Genomic DNA, 9,912 nt, shown 5'->3' on the forward strand with positions numbered 1-9,912 from the left:
CTTTGAAAAACTTGATCATAAACTTTATAAAGCTTTTCAAATGTTTTCTCATTCATCTTTAAAGAAGAATTTGAACTAAGAAAATATTTTGCTGGTGATAACTGCATATCTATGAATATATTAATACTACAAACCACTGAATTATATACTTTAAGAGGGTGAATTCTGTGAATTAAGTCAAAATTTTCAGAAAGGAAAAGCATCTTGCATCTGAGATTACAATTCCAAATATTCTTTAATGTACTGATAAAACAAGACACATTCTATAGATGAATGCTTTAACACTTTGAAGCAATTAGCACATTTTTAAACGCTAAGCAATTGTCAAATCTCCAAAGAGGCACAATATACCAATTAAGAAAAACTGCTAAAAGCCCAAACATATTATTGTTGTCATTCAGTCACGTCCAACTCTTTGCAACCCCATCAACTGCAGCATGCCAGGCTTCTCTGTCCTTCACTATCTCTGCATTTGCTCAAACTCCTGTCTATTGAGCCCAAACATATTCATCCTTTTCTCTTTCCTAACAGGATCCTAATTTCCATGCTGTTATGAAAGATTTCCCTCCAGTTATAAAATATAAAACATGCAACAGTTATGGAATATCTTCTTCCTTTGTCCCCACTGTTGTTCAGAGTAGCTGTGAGATCCCGTCCTGGCCAAAGAGCTATAAATAGAAATCTAGTGTTGGAACTTCCAGGAAAGCTCCTGGTTTCCCAGTAAAAGGAGGAGAGACTTGGCTTACTCCAGCCTTTCCCATCTTTTCTGCTTTGACCTTGGAATGATGGCTGACGGTGCAGTAATGATCTTGTGAGAGAGTTGGAAGCTAGAAGAATTCCCTGGGCAACTATACCAACTCTGGACTGCCTGCTTCTAAACTGTTTATAAATGAGAGAAAAATAAAAGGCTTAATTGGTTAAGCTATTGTAATGGAGGTTCTCTTTATACATGGGACAGTACCATCCTGATACAATGATCTATACGATAAAGGAAAAATATACGCCATTACTACCAACTGACCCATCAATTAATTTAAACAGAAAACTAACCCATCAATTAATTTAAACAGAAAACCAAAGACAGCATACCTTAACAGCAGTATTTGGTTTCATCCCACATCGGTAGGTCTTTGCTATCTGGGGAGTCAGCTGGATCTCCTTGGTAAGCTGCCTCCATTTCCTACACTCAGGTTTTGTACATTGAACCTAGATGGAGAGTAAGAAGTCAAGGTCAGTGAGTCAGCACCTCTTGAGTGGGCATTTCTTCCATCTCTTCCTTTGCCATCTCCTCCACATGATCTGGATTAACAAGCATTCAGCATCAAATGCATGAGGTTAAGTGAAAGAAGCCAAATGTAAAAGGTCACACACTGCCTGACTCCTTTATATAAAGCATCCAAAATGGTAAATTCAGAAAGGAAGAAAGCAGATCAGCGGTTGCCAGGGGGTAGAGGTAGGGAGGAATGGGAGGTAACGGCTGAGTGGGCACAGGTCTCCTTTGTGGATGATGAAATGTTCTGGAACTGGATATTGGTGGTGATTGGACCACACTGTGAATGTACTGAATGCTGAGTTGTACATTTTAAAAGGGTTAATTAAAAAAAACTTTTTAAAATGTATTCTTTAATTGGAGGGTAATTGCTTTACAATGTATTGGTTTCTGCAGCACAACAATGCGAATCAGTCATAAGTGTGTGTGTGTGTTCTTTCCTCTTGAGTTTCCCTTGTGAATATTTTGTGAATTTAAAGTTATGTAAATCTCACTTCAATTAAGAAAAATTTTAAGGTATGCAGAGAAAAGCTCAAATTACCTGTAACATTAAATAAATTAGCAAATAATTTATTGAATGATGGTATATTTATATTATATATACAATCACTAAAGTGTGTTTTCAAAGAATGGCTAAATAGAAAAAAATAAAGTTAAATTAATAAAAAAAAAAAAAACTAAAAGCTACTAAAAACTTACATGCAAAGTATGATTCTAAACCTAATTAGGATTTGCATACTAAGTGTGAAATTGTGTTTAAATAAACACAGAAAAACATGAACAAAGAAGTGAGATATGGACCAGACTTAGCACTGGCTATCACCAGCTGGTAATGAGTCTTTAGTTTCTTCTTTATGCTGCAGGTCAAGTGAGGTGATTTTTCCACAAAAATAAAAAAAGTGATTTGCTTTCATAGTTACAGAAAGAATAAATGTAATTAAAGAAAACTTCCCATTGGAATTTTCATCCATTCCTCTTGCATTTGGTGCTATAAATGCGTTTGCTGTTTAGTTGCTCAGTTGTGTCCAACTCTTTGCTACCCCGTGGACTGTAGCCTGCCAGGCTCCTCTGTCCATGAGATCACCCAGGCAAGAACGACTGGAGTGGGTTGTCATCTCCTTCTCCAGGGGATCTTCCTGACCCACGGATCAAATTCCCATTTCCTGCTTGGCAGGTGGATTCTTTACCCTGGAGCTACCAGGGAAGCGCTATAAATGCTTCACAAAATCATACAGTTTTATCTTTTTTACCCAGTAGGGGAGCTGCTGGTCTGCCATGAAAGCTTTGGGACTAGGCTCAGTTTTTCCATTGCTTGTCCATATTTTTTTCCATGTAGTATATTTGTCATATCCATCCTTATGGCTGAAAAACAATAAAAATAAATATATCAAACAATAAGCTATTCAGGTTTTCAAAACAGGAGGCAGATAGAAATCTTATGTGAAGGACTTAACTAGCCATATTATAAGGGGGGAGGAGTAAGTTATCATAGCACGCATAAAACAGGTTGCATTTTTAGTATCTAAAACTATCAAGAAGGGATGGTCTGTCCAGCACCCTCTAGCTGTCAGCATCCCCCACAAAATCTTTTCATTCCTGCCCCTTTGCACTGGCATAGAAGAGCAAAGCAGCTCCTAAATTTTTCAGAATTTGTGAACTACAGAGAATAACTGTCTCATGGCAGATACTTTCTGAGCTCTGAGTGTGCACACGCAAGCATACACACATGCAAACTACAGCATCAAAGTTCTGGCACACCCGTAGTCAGCTCAGGTATGGATGAAACAGTGAAATAATTCAGTAACCCAGGGAGAGGGGTGCTCAGACTTAACTATCTGACCCCCACCACCGCCCACTGCCCAAGCCACCATCCCTTCCACCCCAAACACTTCCAACAGTCATCAGAACAAACCTTCTGTAGTAATGGTCGAAGCATTCATTACAGAAATGCTCCCCACAGGAGAGGTGATACCATCGGGATGTGTAGCCATTTTTGGCACATCTGAAAATAGCAAAAACAGATAGCTTTGGTAACCAATAAACACATCTCACTTTTTTGGTTAACATTTATCAAACACCTCCTATGAGCCCATCTTGCCTTACCTTCACTTAGAATCCTAATGACTGGATATTACAAGAGAAGAAATGAAACGGTTGACTGACAGAGAACAATGCATGGGGAGGACACAGGGATCAGCGGTACCCAGCTGCCTGCTCATCAAAAGGCCCTGGGACTTAGTTTTATCAGGACTCCATGGAGCGATGATACGGTTTTAGGACGTGAAAGAAGGGACGGCAGCAGGCTTGCCACATGTGTGTGGAGGAGGGAAGTGTGGTCTCTAGTAGCAACATCTGGCCAGTTGGGATCGGACCATCCCGTGGGCAATCTGGCAAATAAAACCTGCCACCCAGCCAATAATGTAGCAAAAGAATGAACTATAAAGCCACTATGAACACTAACACCACCACTTCTTTGTGATTAAAAAAAAAGAAAGAATTTGTTTTCCACGTTTCATTGAATCTTAACTGAAGATTTTTTTCCGCTGGAAGTAAAAGGTCATGCTCGGATCATCCCAACAAAAATGGCAACAGTGCAGTTAGCTATGTAGTTTGAATGAGCCCTGTGTGTATCTTTGGAGGCGGAGGTGTGCTGTAAGAGGGAGAAAAGCAGCCCAGAGAAATAAGCAAACACTGATCTCTGTAGGAAGCTCAAGGTTCTCGCTACTCCCCCCTTACCTCTTACCCCATCTCATCCTCAAACTATCCCCCCATTCCCAACCTCCAGAGGTACAACTATGGGGGATGCAATGTGAGCACAGGGGGTTGGTCACTGTGCAGAGCTGATACAGGCTAGTCTAACGGGGGAGTGAGCAGTGGGGTATGATGTGTACAAAATGTACCAGCAATGTCTCTACTGCAGGATAGCAGTATCTCTATGTATCTTTAGGAAGACTATCTTTGAGGATGAATGTGCTCATTGGCAGGAAGGTGAGGCCAAGACACGCCGTCTAAACAGACCTTTCAGAAGTACTTGCAAAGCACACAGGACATGTGGCTGTACAGCCTGCTTTTTCACATTTCCGGTACTTCTTCTCCGACCCACCATCTTCATCCTCATCCGTCGTCTCCGTGGCCTTTTTCTTTGCCTGAGAAAGAACCAGCTGAGGTTAAGATCAACACTGGCGTGGCCCAGGGTGGAGGTGGTGGGAGGTTTACTCCTGAAATCACTTCCAGGTTAGAAGTTCTAAGTGTGAATATCAACAGCATCCTGGCAGTGGGGTAGGGGCTGACGGTAACAGCAATTTCCTTGAGACTGCATTGTGCAAACAATTCACTAATCTGCTAGAAATCTGGAACCAGCACTTCGAAAACAGGTCTCTGAGTAGAGACGGAAAATGCATACTAGCTTCTTTTAGGAAAAAGCTGTTTCAACTCTACTTCAATATTGATTATCTAACCCAGATAGTCTAACCAATAAAAAATTAAAAAGAAATTTTTTTAGGCTGTATCATAGAAAATGAAAGCCACTTTCAAATTAAGATTGTTCTCTTTGCTTAGAGAAGTTCTATCCTCTCAGTATTGTAGATTTTAAAACTACAATAAAAATCTGTAGACAAATTCTAGAGAAAGAATTACATCATTCAATATTTTCCTTAAAAAAAAAAAAAAAATGGCCCTACAAGAAAGATAGCAGCAAGTAAGCTATCAACAGCACCCAATTAACTATTACAAGCTGAGGTCCAAATTCCTATGAATGACATCAAGCCAAGCATGATCTAGCCCCAGCTCACATCCTGGAGGCAACCACACAGCTGAACCACCCTGTGCTGTTTCACAGCAATGCCTTTATCTCTGCCAGATAAGCTTTTTCCCCTACATTCTACCACTTTATCACACTGGAAGTCCCAAGATGAATTTTTCCACTAGACTACAAGTTCCTTGAGGGCTGGAATTCTACTCTTTTCATCTCTAATTCTTCAGAACCAATCACAATAAGTCTGTTGGCTCAAAACAGGGTCAATGAATGAACAAATAAGCGATACCTGCCTACCGGAACTCCTCAAAGGAAGGCTATCTGGAGAATGATCAAAAGATGCTTTTTTCTTCGTTCTCCCCCGTGAGGTCGCCATTGTATCAGAAAATCTGTCAAAAAAACACAAAACAAAACAGAAAACAAACCAGAAAACATTAAATAAGAGCATCTGCTAATACTTTCAACACTCCGGAGTCAAGTTATTAAGTAGTTTTGGTGGTAAGAGTACATGCCCTACAGTTAGATGGCCTGAATGTAAAACCACTGCTTTCAAGTTATTTAAGCTAAGACTAAGCCTCAGTGTTCTCACACAGAGTCGGACACGACTGAAGCGACGCAGCAGCAGGAGCAGTGTGTACCCTAGTAATGGTGTGAGGATTAAGTAAAATAATTAATTGAAAGCACCAGGCCTAGTATAAGTACTCAATAAATGTTACGCATTAGTAGTATATACATTTTACATATATAGAAATGAATGATCTATAAACAAGACACTACTGTTTATAAAATTCAATGAGTAAAAATATTTTTGTTTATGTTCCTCTCTTTCTCACTATGTCTTAGTTCCCAAATTTTGATCTATTTTACTTTAAAAAGTATACAGGCTTCCCTCGTAGCTCAGTTGGTAAAGAATCTGCCTGCAATGCAAGAGACCTTGGTTTGATTCCTGGGTTGGGAAGATCCCCTGGAAAAGGAAATGGCAACCCACTCCAGTATTCTTGCCTGGAAAGTCCCATGGAAAGAGGACCCTATAGACAGGCTACAGTCCATGGGGTGGCAAGAGCTGGACACGACTTAGCGACGATACCACCACCCACCACCGTACTTTAAAAAGAAAAAGCATTCATTCCTTCTCAGTAAAATCCAACAAATAAATCTCAGGCACACTATCTGGTCACTACTGAATATAGGAATCTGGATTAGACAGTCACTGGACAAACTGAGTTCTCAAACTAGTTTAATCACAGCACAGTTAAAACATTAAGAATCAAAAGTCTATGCAAAAAAAATGATGCATAAATCCATGAATGATTGACTTGTCATACTACCATTTTTTTCAATTAACTTAAATAAGAAATGAAAAATGCTTAGCATAACTAAGTACTCGCTAGTATATGGATCCTACAGTTATCAGACATCTCCTTCCCTGATCCATATTTACTTCACACACATACTCACAACAGCATGAGAAATAAATAGGACATACTACAGATAAGGAATTGAAAGTGGAGAAGTGTTGTTAAGATACAAATCCCATATATATGATCTTAACCTTAGGGAAAAGCTTTGAAGGGCTTGTAATCCTATTGCTTCACTATAAACTGTGATCTTACTATTTACACCTGGGCTTCCCTGGTGGCTGAGAGGTTAAAGTGTCTGCCTGCAATGAGGGAGACCCGGGTTCAATCCCTGGATCGCAAAGATCCCCTGGAGAAGGAAATGGCAACCCACTCCAGTACTCTTGCCTGGAGAATCCCATGGACGGAGGAGCCTGGTAGGCTACAGTCCACGGGGTCGCAAAGAGTTGGACACGACTGAGCGACTTCACTTTCACTATTTACATTAACATTTGTAAGTTATGGATTTATGAATATCACATGTAAAAACTTTCAATCTGCCATCTACATCAACTTTGAGAAATCTTGACACCAACGTTATGGATGGTTTTTCTTTGACTCAGTCTTCACTTTCTCAAAATCATGTTAATATAGGAACAAATATACTGTATACATATTCTGAAATGCATTACAGCTCTTAGCCATTTAAAAAATTGCCATTAGTCCTACAGGACTCATTATGTAGCTGGATAAAGCACTGCTGCTGCTGCTGCTACTAAGTCGCTTCAGTCGTGTCCGACTCTGTGCGACCCCATAGACGGCAGAGCACCAGGCTCCCCCGTCCCTGGGATTCTCCAGGCAAGAACACTGGAGTGGGTTGCCATTTCCTTCTCTAATGCGTGAAAGTGAAAAGTGAAAAGTGAAAGTGAAGTCGCTCAGTTGTGTCCGACTCTTAGCGACTCCATGGACTGCAGCCTACCAGGCTCCTCCGCCCATTGGATTTTCCAGGCAAGAGTACTGGAGTGGGTGCCATTGCCTTCTCAGGGATAAAGCACTAGGTGGTTTTAAAAAGTACTACTGTCTACCTTAATTCTTACACCCTAAGAAGGGCTTTTGGCTCACATTTTCAAAATAATTTACAATCTCTTTACATAAAACTTATAACCTACATTATTCATAAAATGAACCACGAATAAAGCATATGTAAACATGTACACTGTATATGTTAAGTATTGCAGCAAAAATATTTGAGCCTAATGTGCAGTTTAGAAATGCAAATAAAAGCAGTTTAAGCAACATTTGGCCATGTTACCTGGGAATGCAAGCACTCTCAAAAGAAAGCATAATTTCTGGAAATTTCATCAAACATTTTAACTCAACTGTATACTGAAAAACATATTTTTGATTGCAAAAGAATGATGTAATCCAAGAAATGGTTAAGAGGAAATGAAAACATTAGCTATGAAAGCCGTTAAGAAATCTGTGTGGTCTGGGATAAGTATGATTGAAGATTTTCAGAGTAGTACATTTTCACCTTTAATTATACAATTAACAGTTATGTACCTTCATTCTTTTTTGACACTGTAATTTCTTTGTTTTCACTGTTGCTGGGTTCTTGGGGCCTCAAATGGAGGAAAAAATTTTAAATTGGAAGGACTACAGTTACTTATGCTTTTAAATATAATCTTAGAAATACTGACCAAGTGTTCGTAAAACAAATTAGTATACTGGAAGTGCTTTCCCACCTGGTTCTTCAAATTAATAAACACACCTAACTTTAAATATAATCAATTTGTTTCAGGTTCAGTATGACCTTATAAGCATAGTTCTTCCTAATTTTAAATTCGTAGCTTTGGTTTTTTCTTAATATGACAAAAGAAAGGAAAAAATGGTTGTGGGGGGTACCTAAATATGTGTGAATATATCAATGTCTAGATTTCTCGTTTAGTAAGTTCCAAGATTTTTTCAGAAGTAACTTATTCAAAAAACTGAAGAAAAAAAAAACCCACACAGAATCCATAAAAATATGAATTAAAGAACTCCAGGTTGAAATAAAAATGTATAGCGGCATTAACATAATTTCTCCAAACTGGACAAACTACTAGAAACTTCTCCAGAGACAACAGGGGCAAAAATTCCCCTTCGGGCCACTTAAAACTGCATCCACAAGAATCAACTTTCAGACATATGGATCCAGTGCAATTGCCCGAATGCTTTGTTGACGGCTTTCTCTGCACGGAGGATAATTAATTATTGATGGTCATTTTCTCCCATACGTCCTGAAGAAAACCTTCCCTCCCACTCACCTTTCTTCCACTAAAGTCGGTTTAAAAAAAAAAACAAAAACCACCAACCAATCAAAGTGTAAAAGCCTTGAGCTGTGTGTGCACAAGTGGAGTGACCGATCCTCCAAACGCTTGCACGCTCTCCGGAGGGAAGGCCTGGCCTCCATCTGGCTAGGTTCCAGGTCACAGAACCCCCATTTCGCTACAGCTGGGCCTGTCTCTTCCTTCCTCTTTCACCTGCCAGCTGCTGGGCTGTTGACTAACAGCTACCGAAATCGGGCCGCCCCCTCGGGGTCCCGGGTCCCGGAGGAATCACCCCAGCAACCTGGCAATGCCGATCGCGTCTTAACGCGTGGTCCCTGCTCTGCAGTCCAGCTAACAGCACCTGCGAGGCCGTACCGGCTTCTCGCCGCCACGCTCTCAAAGCTGGGAGGCAAGCGACAGAGTTCCAGCCCCCGGACGGTGGGTGCCCCCTTCCTCGCAGCAGCATTTCCCCGGTGACAGGGCTCTGTCAGCCCCCAGGAGGGAGCCCCCAAAGGCTCCCTGTGCCAGCGGCAGCCGCCTCGCTTTCCGAAAAGCTCTCTCGACTCCTCCGAAGTCGGAGAAGCCGCAGCCTCCCCAGGCTCACCTTTGCGCTGGAGGCGTGCAAGGAGGCGCGGGGAGACGGCACCCCTGTACAGAAAGCAAACATTGTGGGGAGGTGGATTAACCAGCAACACCGCGAGGAATCCGGGAAGCCGGTCGCTCCAACACCCCAGGCCAGGAATCCACCCCTCCCGCCCATTCCTCGGGCTGGGACCCTCTCCCGCACCCCTCGCCCCTTTCCAACCCCGGGACGGAGGTAGAGCCCCAAGGGACCAGTCCACCTCGCACCCGGGCGAGGAGCGCGGCTCAGGGGCAGGAGAGCTTGCACCCCGGCCAGGCTGCTTTGTGCAGAGCTGTCACCAGAAATCCGCCGCCGCCCCCACGCCCGCCCCCGGAGCCGCGCGTCCCCCCCGCCCCCCCACCTCGGAGCGCAGGCGAGACCGAGCGCGCCGCCCCGGGCTGCGGGCGCCTCTCCGGAGCCGCGCACCTCGCGCACAGGACAGCAGGATCCGCGCCGCGAGCCGCAGCCTCAACTCGGCCGCCGCCGCCGCCGCCGCCGCCGCTTCCGCCCCTGTCACGACGTGACCCGTGGTGGGAGGAGCCGGCAGGACCGGGGAGGAGTCGGGTCCCCGCCTTCGCCTCTGCCGCGCGGCTCGCCCCGCCCTGGCCATTTCCGCCGCT

The 9,912-nt window shown here is 42.8% G+C and overlaps 1 protein-coding gene across 6 annotated transcripts in view; it reads right to left on the reverse strand.

Moving 5' to 3' along the window:
* The window catches only part of KDM1B (lysine demethylase 1B), a 44,680-nt gene extending 34,874 nt beyond the window's left edge, over window positions 1-9,806 (reverse strand). The window contains exons 1-7 of one of the 6 annotated variants that reach the window (XM_061398756.1): window positions 9,654-9,802; window positions 9,275-9,318; window positions 5,314-5,413; window positions 4,289-4,416; window positions 3,183-3,272; window positions 2,521-2,632; window positions 1,090-1,206 (exon numbers count right to left, since the gene is read on the reverse strand). In XM_061398756.1, coding sequence (XP_061254740.1) covers window positions 1,090-1,206; window positions 2,521-2,632; window positions 3,183-3,272; window positions 4,289-4,416; window positions 5,314-5,400 — 534 coding nt within the window. In that variant the 5' untranslated portion in view covers window positions 5,401-5,413; window positions 9,275-9,318; window positions 9,654-9,802. Of the gene's footprint in view, window positions 1-1,089; window positions 1,207-2,520; window positions 2,633-3,182; window positions 3,273-4,288; window positions 4,417-5,313; window positions 5,414-9,274; window positions 9,319-9,653 lie in introns of all 6 variants that reach the window. The other 5 variants (XM_061398760.1, XM_061398755.1, XM_061398759.1 and 2 more) reach the window with 5 other exon arrangements.
* Between the last annotated feature and the right edge of the window lie 106 nt (window positions 9,807-9,912).

Source organism: Bos javanicus, chromosome 23, assembly GCF_032452875.1.
Source record: "Bos javanicus breed banteng chromosome 23, ARS-OSU_banteng_1.0, whole genome shotgun sequence".
Lineage (NCBI taxonomy): Eukaryota > Metazoa > Chordata > Mammalia > Artiodactyla > Bovidae > Bos > Bos javanicus.